This window comes from Monodon monoceros, unplaced genomic scaffold (genome assembly GCF_005190385.1).
Source record: "Monodon monoceros isolate NGI ecotype Baffin Bay Population unplaced genomic scaffold, NGI_Narwhal_1 Super_Scaffold_12, whole genome shotgun sequence".
NCBI lineage: Eukaryota > Metazoa > Chordata > Mammalia > Artiodactyla > Monodontidae > Monodon > Monodon monoceros.
The window spans coordinates 47,973,048-47,988,956 of NW_021703768.1; the positions used below are offsets into that span (position 1 = coordinate 47,973,048).

General features: G+C 38.4%; 1 protein-coding gene across 2 annotated transcripts in view; it reads right to left on the reverse strand.

Moving 5' to 3' along the window:
• The window catches only part of DEPDC1B (DEP domain containing 1B), a 106,073-nt gene that overhangs the window by 43,533 nt on the left and 46,631 nt on the right, over positions 1 to 15,909 (reverse strand). For both annotated transcript variants that reach the window (XM_029217674.1, XM_029217675.1), the window contains exons 3-5: positions 6,024 to 6,159; positions 2,233 to 2,360; positions 532 to 662 (exon numbers count right to left, since the gene is read on the reverse strand). In XM_029217674.1, coding sequence (XP_029073507.1) covers positions 532 to 662; positions 2,233 to 2,360; positions 6,024 to 6,159 — 395 coding nt within the window. The remainder of the gene's footprint in view (positions 1 to 531; positions 663 to 2,232; positions 2,361 to 6,023; positions 6,160 to 15,909) is intronic.

Below are 15,909 nucleotides of genomic sequence, written 5' to 3' on the forward strand. Positions count from 1 at the left end.
TTTATTTATTTATTTATTTATTTATTTATTTATTTATTTATTTATTTTGCGGTACGCGGGCCAAGCCCGGAAAGCTACCTTTATTAAAAAGGAAAAAAAAAATGACATAAACCAAGACTATCCCAGAAAATCTGACACAGAGACGCCATAATGAAAAGGTCAGTGAGAGCTCTAAAAAAAATCAGTCAGACCCCAGGACCCACGTAAAAACTGACTCAAGCTTTCTGTTAGGCATTAAACTTACTCACTTCTCAGGGATCTTCTGGAGATGATAAAGAACCACTTAATGCCCTGTGTGGCTAACGCTGAACTAGCATCTGGATGGATCTTGCTGAGGCTTTCACTCCTGGGTATTCATCTTTCTATGACATTTCCTGACTCCAAACAAAGGTCTCTGGAAGTGAGCTAAGGCTATATGTAATGAGGGGGTAAACATATGTAAGGTTTAGGGAAGGGTCAAATAGAAGCTGATGGACCTGTACAGCCAATGTACTGGGTCAACCGGGAACAAAATGGCTTTTATGCACTTACTTGACTTGTCATCAAGGATAACAACTCCCTGGTTGCTCACACTATATACATTATGGATGATGAACTTGGAGTTGACAAGATTAACGTTTAAAACTTCTTCTAAGGAATCCAGGCCAAGGATTTTCTGTAAACTAAAAAAGATAAATAATGATTAAATTAATTAGTTACTTTTTAAAAATCCTTATCTGCCCAAGAACTGGCACTGTAAAAGGTCGATCTTCAGAATGTGCTCTTTTCACACATTTCACCCAGTCTTTGTGGGGCAAAAAGGTTAGACATTGCATATATAAAACAAACTTAGATCACTTTGTTATTAACATAGTACTTCACTAATTTAAAAACACAACACACTGAATGTCAAGAAAATGACTTTCTAAGTAAAATATTATAATAACAAAAACTAGCTTATCCAATGATGAGAAACCACTGTGAGTACATCTTTATAAGAATTAAAAAAAAAAAAACTTGCTATGACATTGTTAACTTTAATTACCTATTGTACATCAAATATCTAGGAGACCAAATTTTCCTACATGTTTCATTAAGCTTAAGATTTCAGTGTAACTAGAAAGTTTAAAGACTTTTACATCACTAATTATTAGAGAAATACAAATCAAAACTATGAGTTACCACCTCACACTGGTCAGAATGCCTATCATCAAAAAGTCTGCAAATAATAAATGCTGGAGAGGGTGTGGAGAAAAGGGAACCCTCCCGCACTGTTAGTGGGAATATAAATTGGTGCAGCCACTATGGAAAACAGTCTGGAAGTTCCTTAAAAAACTGAAAATAGAGCTACCATATATGATCCAGCAATCCTACTCCTGGGCATATATCCGGAAAAGATGAAAACTCTAATTCAGAAAGATATATGCATCCCAAGGTTCACTGCAGCACTATTTACAATAGCCAGGACATGCAAGCAACCTAAGTGTCCATTGACAGATGAATGGATAAAGATGTGGTACATATACACAATGGAATATTACTCGGCCATAAGAAAGAATGAATATTGCCATCTGCAGCAACATGGATGATGGACCTACAGATTATCATACTAAGTGAAGTGAGTGAGACAGAAAAAGACAAATATTATATGGTATCACTTATATGTGGAATCTAAAAAAATAATACAAATCAACTTATTTACAGAACAGAAATAGACTCACAGACATAGAAACAAATTTATGGTTACCAAAGGGTAAAGGGGAGGAGGAGGGATAAATTAGGAGTATGGGATTAAGAGATACACACCACTATATATAAAACAGATAAACATCAAGGATTTATTGCATAGCACGTGGAACTATATTCAATATCTTGTAATAACCTATAATGGAAAAGAATCTGAAGCTGTACACCTGAAACTAACACAATATTGTAAATCAACTATAGTTAAATTTAAAAAAACAAAAATAAAAACAATTAAATATTAGGTAATTTTGGACCAGTGGCAAAAAAAAAAAAAAAAAAGAACTTTTAATGTTCTATTCTTAACTAGCATATAAATGACAATAGAAAATTCCCAGAATTCAGTTAAATTATGTTTGCTAAGCAGCACAGCTGTAAATAATGCAATCAAATTTGAGAGTTTTATACACAGTTTCAGAAAATTAAATATGCAGAGAGTAGTAGTGAAGCAAAACAGAAAAAAAAAAAAGAAAAATACTTAAAGTTCTCATTAATAGCAAATGCACATACTATGATAATGTCATAGTCTTCCATAACTCTTCTACATTGGCCTCTGTCAGCTGTCTGCGGTGGACAAGACGGCAAGCCGGCACCTCTCCAATAGCAATGCTGTGACGCTTGTACCACATCTCAGAATTCTAATTGGGGTGGGGGAGGAGAGTAAGAAGGAAAGAGAATAAGCATTTCAATAGACAGAGGTATGAGTTTATGAGAAATTTCTTTGATTTGGTTATTTTTAACTTGTTTTAAAATAATAATTTGAAACATTAACTTTCTTTGCATGGACTGCAGAGTAATAAAGTATGACTCAAAGATCAGGTCATATCATAAATGAATATTCAAGAATTGCAAAAGAGCTATGGCAATAAGCATGACATTAGCTATTTTTCCCTGTGGGAGTTCTAACTAATCAGTGAAGTAGCAGTAAAATAAAATTTCATTAATTCAAATTAATTAACATCGAGGAATATCTATCCAAATTCACACACTGTCCAAATTAAGTGATTGTTTAAAATAACATTAAAGTCTATTACTTTCAAGAATTCTCTGCTTTTTATAAGGAAAGATCAAATAAGTACAATGTTAGATAGCAGGCCCCAGATCTTAGGCATCTGAAGAAGGCAGGAAAAAAAAGAGCTCCACAAGGACAGCTGGAGATGGCCGGGAAGAAAAAACTAAAGCCCAGAGAGGTTAAGTAATTTGCTCAAAGTCACATAGCTTTAGCACTTCAACATTCTTAGCACCTCCCTTCTCACATTTAGGCTACTAGACAGAAATCTTAAAACTTCCTTTTGGTAATGACAGTGAGGAACTATGAACTTTTAAAGGCAAAACATATTAGAAATCACCTACAAAGGACTTTTATAATAGGTTTTTGCAGAAGTGTCATTATAGAAAAATCTTATTAATTGGAAAAACTGAACTGGACAGTTGTTTTTTGATGTGGTTTTTAGTTTCGTTTTTGGAGAATTACTGAACTACAAAAGAAACTTGAAGGTCACATGGATTTGTGACTTTTTTTTTTAAAGTATCCAAATTAGGTGTTCTCTTTTAAAGGCAGGAATATCAGTTGTTGCATTTGCCTAGCAAATTCACTTCTAAAAGTTATCTTAAAGAAATACTCAACTATTTATCTGTAAAGATACTGTTCATTGCATTGTTTACACACATACTGAAAAAGCTGAAAACATGGTACATATCTAACAGTAAAGAACTGGATAAATAAACCATAATCCTTTATAGACATGATGCAGATATTAAAAATGATGTTGAATGTTGAATAACATGAAAAAGTGGACACAATACACTGTTCTAAGTGAAGAATATAGGCTACCAAAACAGCACAGCACGATCTCATTTTGTTGTTAAAAACATGAGTGGAAAAAATAAAACACAACAAAAATGTTAATATTAATTCTCTCTGGATGATATTATGAGTAATTTTTTTTTCTTTTGTCTCTACCTATGAACAATTCTGTTAATAACAGCAATAGCAGTTAACAGTTTCTGAAAACCTGTGTGTCAGGCACCTTCTATACACTTTATAGATAGGAAGTCACTTGATTCTCATAATGACCTTACCCCAGGGGGGTGTTTTCATCCCACTTTCACCAAAAAGAAAACTGAGACACAGACACAGTGAATAAAACAGAGAAACAAGATCACACAGCTAGTAAATGAAGGAGCCAAGATTCAAATCCAGCAGTCTGTCTCCAGAGCTCACACTTGTCCTCTCCACATTACACTGCCCCTCAGCAAACACAACAAATCATTCTATTTGCCTCACTTCATCTTATTTTATAAAATGGCTAGGCAAGAGAGAGGATAGGACAGAACAAAAACAAAAACGAACAAGCAAAGTGGAGGCAGAGATACAAAGAGGGCAAGTAAGATAGAAGAAATGAATACGAGCTCAGGTCCTATAAGAAAGATGGACTGTTTCTCTATTGACTACTAACCTCATCAACCTAAAACCTGCATAAGGCCCAACTGGGGAAACAGATCCTGCTCTGCCATTCTTCCTCTGGACAGTCCTCTTCCTCCAGACAGCCCAAGCTTTAGAGGAACTGTAGCAAGTGAGGAGCTCAAACCTCCACCACTTGATTTAGAGGGAAGTACAAGAAAAGGCAAGAGCGACATTATCAGAAATATACATACAGACGACCAGCGACATGACAAGCTGTGGGGGAAATGTTTGATGAGTCTGAGACACTGGTATACCACCACTTCAGGGCTGATGAAAAATTAGAAACTGAAAACAGAAGAGAGAAGAGAGACGACACTGTCTTCTTCATTGGTGCATGAAAGTGTGCTAATGACCAGCTGGTCTTCCTAAAGGTTCACAGAACCAAAAAGAACAAAAAAGGGAAGTTACTATATCGATGACATAAATACACATTAGTTTAATACGGGATTTTTACCTCTTTTGTATAAACAATACTGGATGACATTGTAATGAAAAAACGTCTGTTGAATAACCATTCTACTGATGGGGTCATATTAGGTGTTTAAACACAAATGTTAAAAAAAAATGAACCTGATTTCATGAAGCTGATATTTTAACTTTCTTAAGTACAGGAACTATCAGCTAGACCTTAATTAAGTTCTCCTCATTAGTAATGAATTAAATAGTCCTCAAATACCCTTTGTGCTCACTCTTTCAGAGTAGTTCCACTCTGTTTTCTAATAATCTATCATCATATTGAATACTTCACTAGACTATGAGCCCTTTTGGAGGAAAAACCATATTACATACAGCTGCATCTGTAGAACCTGGCAGGATGCATGGCACACAGTAGACAATCAACAAATCTTTGCTGAATGAATGTTAATGACTTTCAAATACGACCTCTCATCCAAGTTCCAGAGCTTTTATCTCCATCTGCCTGTTAGATACTTCCATTTAATACAACCCACCTTTCTCATCAAACATATTTAAAACTACATTTATCACTATCCCTGACAAATCTGCAAGTTCATATGGAGTCCCCATTTCTGTCACTGGTGCCACTCTTTTTCTTGAATTATTTTTGATAAAGCCTAAGCTGCTTAATTATTCTCTCCAAACTGAGATACAATACAACCTCCGTTAAAACAATTTTTTCTTTCAATCACATTGCCTAAAAACCTTTACAACATATCTTTGCAAATGTATGAACTGGACATCCAGTCCTATAAGACTAGATTAACTTAAAACATTGGTGTTAGTACAATTCTTAAAAACTGCAGTATAAAATTTTTGTCTGCATTTTATTTTTTAGCATTATGGCAATCTTAATAGTTTTCTACTGAGGTATTTCAAGGAAGAAGTACGCCCCAAAAAAGGTAGTTTATTCTACAATGTGCTTAGGTTTCCCAAAACTAGCAGAACCTACCTTTGTTCATATTGTGTCAGGACTCACTCCACAATCTTCCATGTCCCAAACTTCACACTTTCAACTGGTAATAATTATAAAAAAGTTCAGCAAGAGAAGACAAAGAGGAAGAAGAGGAAAATTATAGAATAGAAAGGAAAAGGAAATTAGAAGGGAGTTTTAAGAGAAAACTGCTCAGTCTAAACATATGAAAACAGCTACCATATATTCAGTCACAGTGTCCATAGGCAAGAGTGAAAAAATGCAAAAGCCAATCTTCCTGTGTTACTAGTCTCTCAGCTATCAATGGATATGATATTGTTTTAAAGTGCTTTCAGACCATTGTTTCCAAGGGATCGAAAGAAAAACTGGACTAAGCCTGATGGTTCACAGACTATTTCTTATCTTTCCCTCTGCTAGTCCTCCAGCTTCTATAATGGCACTTACCATCACAACTGGCCTCACTGGGATATTCTCTTGTGAAGTGCCTGGTAGGGGATCATCCCATTCTGGAAATTTAATAACATCCTTTTGGTATGGGGGCCTCTTTGGATATGGTCTCAGGGGTGAGGAAGGAGGAAATCTAAAAACCAAGAAGAAAATATTATTGCAGTCAGTGGGAAACACAGATATTTTAACAATAGTCCCCACTTCTTTTATCCTTGAGAGTTTATATAATTCCAAACTTCAGGTAATGAATTCGTACTTAAATCATTACACACGGCTAATAGTACCCAACAATGTATGATTTTTTAAAAGCATTCATTCGGCCACAGCTGATGAGCCTCTTGCAGGGCACGCAGACCCCACACCTTTTCCTCGTCTTCTTGGCCAGGATAGCTGCGCCAGCTCCCCCCAAGGCGGACGAGGAGGAGGAGGAATGATTCTGCAGGCAGTCTGCCAGATTGGCAATTTGAAGCGCACTGTCTGTACGGCTGCTGAGTCTGCTGTGGGGGAGTGAAGGGCTGTCATGACGATGACTCCTGGAGCCATGTGGCTGACAGGGTCTTGGTGCTCTAGCCAGGTGTCAGGCCTGAGCCTCTGAGGTGGGAGAGCCAAGCTCAGTACATTGGTCCACCAGAGACCTCCTGGACCCACGTAGTATCAAACAGCGAAAGCTCTCCCAGAGATCTCCATCACAACGCTAAGACCCAGCTCCACTCAACAACCAGCAAGCTACAGTGCTGGACATCCTATGCCAAACAACTAGCAAGACAGGAACACAACCCCACCCATGAGCAGAGAGGCTGCCTAAAATCATAATAAATTCACAGGCACCCCAAAACACACCATTGGACGTGGTCCTGCCCACCAGAAAGACAAGGTCTAGCCTCATCCACCAGAACACAGGCACCAGTCTCCTCCACCAGGAAGCCTACACAACCCACTGAACCAACCTTACCCAATGGGAGCAGACACCAAAAACAACGGGAACTACGAACCTGCAGCCTGCAAAAAGGAGACCCCAAACACAGTAAGTTAAGCAAAATAAGAAGACAGAGAAATACACAGATGCTCCAGATTAAGGAGCAAGGTAAAAACCCACCAGACCAAACAAATGAAGAGCAAATAGGCAGTCTACCTGAAAAAGAATTCAGAGTAATGATAGTAAAGATGATCCAAAATCTTGGAAATATAATGGAGAAAATACAAGAAACGTTTAACAAGGACCTAGAAGAACTAAGGAGCAAACAAACAATGATGAACAACACAATAAATGAAATTAAAAATTCTCTAGAAAGAATCAATAGCAGAATGACTGAGGCAGAAGAACGGATAAGTGACCTGGAAGATAAAATAGTGGAAATAATTACCGCAGAGCAGAATAAAGAAAAAAGAATGAAAAGAACTGAGGACAGTCTCAGAGACCTCTGGGACAACATTAAACGCACCAACATTCGAATCTTAGGGGTCCCAGAAGAAGAAGAGGAAAAAAAAGTGACTGAGAAAATATTTGAAGAGATTAAAATTGAAAACCTCCTTAACATGGGAAAGGAAACAGTCAATCAAGTCCAGGAAGCACAGACAGTCCCATACAGGATAAATCCAAGGAGAAATAAGCCAAGACACATATTAATCAAGCTATCAAAAATTAAATACAAAAAAATATATATTAAAGCAGCAAGGGAGGGGGCTTCCCTGGTGGCACAGTGGTTGAGAGTCCGCCTGCTGATGCAGGGGACACAGGTTCGTGCCCTGGTCCAGGAGGATCCCACACGCCATGGAGCGGCTGGTCCCGTGAGCCATGGCCACTGAGCCTGCGTGTCTGGAGCCTGTGCTCCACAATGGGATAGGCCACAACAGTGAAAGGCCCACGTATAGCAAGAAAAAAGAAAAAAAAAAAAAGGCAGCAAGGGAAAAGTAACAAATAACATACAAGGGAATCCCCATAAGGCTAACAGCTGATCCTTCAGCAGAAACTCTGCAAGCCAGAAAGGAGTAGCAGGACATAATTAAAGTGATGAAAGGGAAAAACCTACAACTAAGATTACTCTACTCAGCAAGGATCTCATTCAGGTTCGATGGAGAAATTAAAACCTTTACAGACAATCAGAAGCTAAGAGAATTCTGCAACACCAAACCAGCTTTACAACAAATGCTAAAGGAACTTCTCTAGGCAGGAAACACAAGAGAAGGAAAAGACCTACGATGACAAACCCAAAACAATTAAGAAAATGGTAATAGCAACATACATATTGATAATTACCTTAATTGTAAATGAATGAAATGCTCCAACCAAAAGACACAGACTGCCTGAATAGATACAAAAACAAGACCCATAAATATGTTGTCTACAAGAGACCCACTTCAGACCTAGGGACACATACAGACTGAAAGTGAGGGGATGGAAAGATATTCCATGCAAATGTAAATCAAAAGAAAGCTGGGTAGCAATTCTCATACCAGACAAAACAGACTTTAAAATAAAGACTAGTACAAGAGACAAAGAAGTACAAGAGACAAATGATCAAGGGATCAATCCAAGAAGAAGATATAACAATTGTAAATATTTATGCACCCAACATAGGAGCATCTCAATACATAAGGCAAATGCTAACAGCCATAAAAGGGGAAATCGACAATAACACAATAGGAAGAGGGGACTTTAACACCCCACTTTCACCAATGGACAGATCATCCAAAATGAAAATAAATAAAAAACACAAGCTTTAAATCATACATTAAACAGACGGTCTTAACCGATATTTATAGGACATTCCATCGAAAAACAGCAGATTACACTTTCTTATCAAGTGCTCATGAAATATTCTCCAGGAGAGATCATATCTTGGGTCACAAAAAAGCCTTGGTAAATTTAAGGAAATTGAAATCATATCAAGTATCTTTTCTGATGACAACGCTATGAGACTAGATATCAATTACAGGAAAAATTCTGTAAAAAACACAAACACATGGAGGCTAAACAATACACTACTTAATAACCAAGAGATCACTGAAGAAATCAAAGAGGAAATCAAAACATACCTAGAAACAAATGACAATAAAAACACGACGACCCAAAACCTATGGGATGGAGCAAAAGCAGTTCTAAGAGGGAAGTCGATAGCAATACACTCTTACCTCAAGAAGCAAGAAACAACTCAAATAAACAACCTAACCTTATGCCTAAAGCAATCAGAGAAAGAAGAACAAAAAAACTCCAAAGTTAGCAGAAGGAAAGAAAGCATAAAAGTCAGATCAGAAACAAATGAAAAAGAAATGAAGGAAACAATAGCAACGATCAATAAAACTAAAAGCTGGTTCTTTGAGCACATTAAAAAAATTGATAAACCATTAGCCATCATGAAAAAAGGGAGAAGACTCAAATCAATAGAATTAGAAATAAAAAAGGAGAAGTAACAACTGACACTGCAGAAATACAAAGGACCATGAGAGATTATTACAAGCCAATAAATTACTATATGCCAATAAAATGCACAACCTGGAAGAAATGGACAAATTCTTAGAAGAGCACAACCTTCTGAGACTGAACCAGGAAGAAATAGAAAATATATACAGACCAATCAGAACCACTAAAATTGAAACTGTGATTAAAAATCTTGCAACAAACAAAAGCCCAGGACCAGATGGCTTCACTGGAGAATAATATCAAACATTTAGAGAAGAGCTAACACCTATCCTTCTCAAAGTCTTCCTAAATATGGCAGAGGGAGGAACACTCCCAAACTGATTCTTCGAGGCCACCATCACCCTGATACCAGAACCAAGCAAAGATGTCACAAAAAAAGAAAACTACAGGCCAATATCACTGATGAACATAGATGCAAAAATCCTCAACAGAATACTAGGCAACAGAATCAAACAGCACATTAAAAGGATCATATACCATGATCAAGTGGGGTTTATCCCAGGAATGCAAGCATTCTCAATATACGCAAATCAATCAATGTGATAAACCATACTAACAAATTGAAGGAGAAAAACCATCTGATCATCTCAATAGATGCAGAAAAAGCTTTCGACAAAGTCAACACCCAGTTATGATAAAAACCCTCCAGAAAGTAGGCATAGAGGGAAGTTACTTCAATACAATAAAGGCCATATATGACAAACCCACAGCCAACATCGTTCTCAATGGTGAAAAACTGAAACCATTTCCACTAAGATCAAGAACAAGACAAGGTTGCCCACTCTCACCACTATTATTCAACACAGTTTTGGAAGTTTTAGCCACAGCAATCAGAGAGGAAAAAGAAAGAAAAGGAATCCAAATCAGAAAAGAAGAACTAAAACTGTCACTCTTTGCAGATGACATGATATTACACATAGAGAATCCTAAAGATGCTACCAGAAATCTACTAGAGCTAATCAATGAATTTGGTAGGGTAGCAGGATACAAAATTAATGCACAGAAATCTCCTGCATTCCTATACATTAATGATAAAATTTTTGAAAGAGAAATTTAGCAAACACTCCCATTTACCATTGCAACAAAAAGAATAAAATACCTAGGAATAAACCTACCTAAGGAGACAAAAGATCTGTCTGCAGAAAACTGTAAGACACTGATGAAAGAAATTAAAGATGATACAAACAGATGGAGAGATGTACCATGTCCTTGGATTGGAAGAATCAACATTGTGAAAATAACTACACTATCCAAAGCAATCTACAGATTCAATGCAATCCCTATCAAGCTACCACTGGTATTTTTCACAGAACTAGAACAAAATATTTCACAGTTTGTATGGAAACACTAAAGACCCCGAAGAGCCAAAGCAATCTTGAGAAAGAAAAACGGAGCTGGAGGAATCAGGCTCCCTGACTTCAGACTATACTACACAGCTGTAGTAATCAAGACACTATGGTATTGGCAGAAAAACAGAAATATAGATCAATGGAACAGGATAGAAAGCCCAGAGATAAACCCACACACATATGGTCACCTTATCTTTGATAAGGAGGCAAGAATATACAATGGAAAAGACAGCCTCTTCTATAAGAGGTGCTGGGAAAACTGGATAGCTACATGCAAAAGAATGAAACTAGAACACTCCCTAACACCATACACAAAAATAAACTCAAAATGGATTAAAGACCTAAATGTAAGGCCAGAAACTATCAAACTCTTAGAGGAAAACATAGGCAGAACACTCTATGACATAAATCACAGCAAGATCCTTTTTGACCCACCTCCTAGAGTAATGGAAATAAAAGCAAAAATAAACAAATGGGATCTAATGAAACTTCAAAGCTTTTGCACAGCAAAGGAAACCATAAACAAGACCAAAAGACAACCCTCAGAATGGGAAAAAATATTTGCAAATGAAGCAACAAAGGATTAATCTCCAAAATATACAAGCAGCTCCTGCAGCTCAATATCAAAAAAACAAACAACCCAATCCAAAAATGGGCAGAAGACCTAAATAGACATTTCTCCAAAGAAATATACAGATTGCCAAGAAACACATGAAAGGATGCTCAACATCACTAATCATTAGAGAAATGCAAATCAGAACTACAATGAGGTGTCACCTCACACCGGTCAAAATGGCCATCATGAAAAAATCTACAAACAAGAAATGCTGGAGAGGGTGTGGAGAAAGGGGAACCCTCTTGCACTGTTGGTGGGAATATAAATTGATACAGCCACTATGGAGAACTACCATATGACCCAGCAATCCCACTACTGGGCATATACCCTGAGAAAACCATAATTCACAAAGAGTCATGTACCACAATGTTCATTGCAGCTCTATTTACAATAGCCAGGACATGGAAGCAACCTAAGTGTCCACTGACAGATGAATGGATAAAGAAGATGTGGCATCTATATACAATGGAATATTACTCAGCCACAAAAAGAAACGAAATTGAGTTATTTGTAGTGAGGTGGATGGACCTACAGACTGTCATGCAGAGTGAAGTAAGTCAGAAAGAGAAAAACAAGTACCATATGCTAACACATATATATGGAATCTAAAAAAAAAAAAAAAAAAAAAAAAAACAGGGTTCTGAAGAACCTAAGGGCAGGACAGGAATAAAGACACAGACATAGAGAATGGACTTGACACAGTGGGGGGAAGGGTAAGCTGGGACGAAGTGAGAGAGTGACATGACATATATACACTACCAAATGTAAAATAGATAGCTAGTTGGAAGCAGCCACATAGCACAGGGAGATCAGCTCAGTGCTCTGTGTCCACCTAGAGGGGTGGGATAGGGAGGGTGGGAGGGAGATGAAAGAGGGAGGAAATATGGGGATATATGTATATATATAGCTGATTTACGTTGTTATACAGCAGAAATTAACACACCATTTTAAAGCAATTATACTCCAATAAAGATGTTAAAGAAGGAAAAAAATTTTTTTTAATTTTTTAAATAAAAACATCCATTCATTACGCCCATTAAATAACATTTATGAAGAAAAACAGGAGTCAAACATGTGACGCATTTTTAAATAAATAAATAAATAAACCTTGGTCTGTCACTTGATTTTCATGATTAAACATGCTCTTAATGGGATGTTAGGGTAAGCCGTTTCTTTCACCCAGCTCAAAACCCTTACTGCCTCATAACTCCTGCTGAAATTTTTAGGTGGTAAGTATGCAAATGGAAATTATTGACAGATAAATCTTCAGTAACACTTGTTGAGGAAAGTAACATTAGCACAAAAATCATCTGGCCTAAAATTCATTTTCATAACTATTTCTAATAAAGATTAATCCTCCTTTCCTTGAATATCCAACACCTCACAATGAGACTGAAGCTTCAGTCTAAACATCCATCTTGGAGGAGATATAAAGCTTCCCAATATCCTTACTCTGCCCTTTTATACTCCTTTCTGTTTTTTATTCCCCCTGGGAATCAACATCATCATTCCTTGGATGAATACATAGAAGTCTAAAGAACAATAGAGGCAATTAAATACATATTTTTCTCAGAGCATCTTTTTCTGTTAGCTTGCTAGAGAAGGATATATTGCATTGCACTGAAAAAGCAATGCAAGAACTCTAGTTCTTAAAGTTGACATAGGGACTTCCCTGGTGGTCCAGTGGTTAAGAATCTGCCTTCCAATGCAGGGGATGTGAGTTCGATCTCTGGTCGGGGAACTAAGATTCCACATGCTGCAGGGCAGCTAAGCCCGCACACCACAACTACTGAGGCACACAAGCCACAACTAGAGAGTCTGCATGCTGCAACTACAGAACCCTCACGCCACAACTAGAGAGCCTACGCACTGCAACTACTGACCCCACACACCACAACTAGAGAGATGCCCGCACACCACAGCTGAGAGCCCACGCACCGCGATGAAAGATCTCACATGCCACAACAAAGATCCTGAGTGCAGCAACTAAGACCCAACGCAGCCAAAAATAAAATAAAATCAATTAAAAAGTAGACATAGAAGTTAGTAGGTAATGACTTTTTATCTTCATTTTTATTTATTTAAGCCGAAATAAAGGCTTAAAATCTTGTCCATGATATCCACAAAAAAATCATCCAAATAAACTATAAAGATCTTATTCATAAGGCAACTGCCGAAATAAAGAATTTTAAAATGTCTACTGTTTACAAGTTTGTATTGAGCTGAATCAGAAGAATCATAAATAATAAGAGAACTATGGAGAAACCTTTCAAAAACAGTCACAATAGACTTCAAAAAGGATGACTAACAGAGAGAAGTTCAGCTTCATCTTCCCTGAAAAGAACATCCAATAACTGCACTTTACTTGAAAAGTCAGTTTTGAGTCAGTAAGAAAAAAAAAGAGGTCTTGAAATCATTAAATCAACTTAAGGATAAATAAACTGAAAGAGAGCTTAAATTTCTGGTATTCAAGTTACCAACGCAGTTATTTCCAAATGATTCCAAACTATAAATTAAATGCATCTCTAAAGTCAGTGAAAGTTATTCTACTTTGTAAATAAAGGCTGGCTTACCAAAGTCCAATCCTATTTCTTAGAAGCCAACAATCACACCAAAAGTCCTATTTCCAGCCAAAGTATAGCATGTGTATGCACACACATACACACTCACTCGCATACACACATACACTCTCACATGCACATATACAATATTGCATATAATTTCAGGAATTCACAGACAACCCACCTCTCAATCCTTTAAAAATTAAACATAATCCCTACCCCCACCCCATCACTAATACCCACTGCTTACTTCTTTTCCCCATTCCTTCAACTATAGTGTGAAAAGTATGGACCTGATTTCCAGCCTTGGCTCTCTCACAAGCTGTTTATCCTTTGGAAAGAGAAAGCATCTCTATGTAAATCATAGCTTTTTTACTTGTTAAATGAAGGGATTAAATTGGATGATCTATAAATTTCCTCCTAGGTTCAAAATATATTTCTTGTATTCCCATACCCAGAAACAAGTAATATCTTCCAAAGACCAAAGCACAATTTCTTATGTGGAGAACTGTGATTGATGAGATACTAGGGAGTCACTTTCTTCCTCTGCCCTGATAAGATGAGGTCTGTGCTATAACATCTGCAGCTGTCAGTACTGAGGCGGTATCTTCACAGCCGACTGGCAACCCGACCTGAGATGAAATGCAGAAGAGCTCCCTCTAGAGGACCACCTGTATTTTGTACATTGACAGTTTTCAATTTCTAACATTTTAATCATGTCATCTCTATTCCAAATGTCACATTTTTCACTTAGGGGAATTAAGGCCCAAAAGAGGAACACAACTTATAAAAGCCCAGCAGCTACCTGGCCAAGAGAGCAAATCTTGCACAAAAGATTTGCAAGCCCTTTTTTTTTTTTTTTGCGGTACGCGGGCCTCTCACTGTTGTGGCCTCTCGCGCTGCGGAGCACAGGATCCGGACGCGCAGGCTCAGCGGCCATGGCTCACGGGACCAGCCGCTCCGGCGCACGTGGGATCTTCCCGGACCGGGGCACGAACCCGTGTCCCCTGCATCGGCAGGCGGACTCTCAACCACTGCGCCACCAGGGAAGCCCTGCAAGCCCTTTAATAAGAAAATTATAAAGTTTTATTAAAAGGCATCAAAGAACTAAATTGATAGAGATATCATGTTAGTGAATAAGAAGATTCAATATCATAAAATGTCAATTTCCATCATGAAGATATATAGTTACAACGAAATTCCAGTCAAAATATAAAGTTTTCGGGGGGGACCTTGAAGATGGCGGAAGAGTAAGACGCGGAGATCGCCTTCCTCCCCACGGATACACCAGAAATACATCTACACGTGGAACAACTCCTACAGAACACCTACTGAAGGCTGGCAGAAGACCTCAGACCTCCCAAAAGGCAAGAAACTCCCCACGTACCTGGGTAGGGCAAAAGAAAAAAAGAAAAAACAGAGACAAAAGAATAAGGACGGCACCTGCGCCAGTGGGAGGGAGCTGTGAAGGAGGAAAAGTTTCCACACACTAGGAAGCCCCTTCGCGGGCGGAGACTGCGGGAGGCGGAGGGGGGAGCTTCGGGACCACGGAGTAGTGCACAGCGACGGGTGCGGAGGGCAAAGCGGGGAGATTCCCGCACAGAGGATCGGTGCCGACCGGCACTCACCAGCCCGAGAGGCTTGTCTGCTCACCCGCCGGGGCAGGCGGGGCTGCGAGCTGAGGCTCGGGTTTCGGTTTTGGACGGAGCGCAGGGAGAGGACTGGGGTTGGCGGCTTGAACATAGCCTGAAGGGGTTAGTGCACCACGACTAGCCGGGAGGGAGTTCGGGGAAAAGCCTGCACCTGCCGAAGAGGCAAGAGACTTTTTCTTCCCTCTTTGTTTCCTGGTGCGCGAGGAGAGGGGTTTAAGAGCGCTGCTTAAAGGAACTCCAGAGACGGGCGCGAGCCGCGGCTAAAAGCGCGAACCCCAGAGACG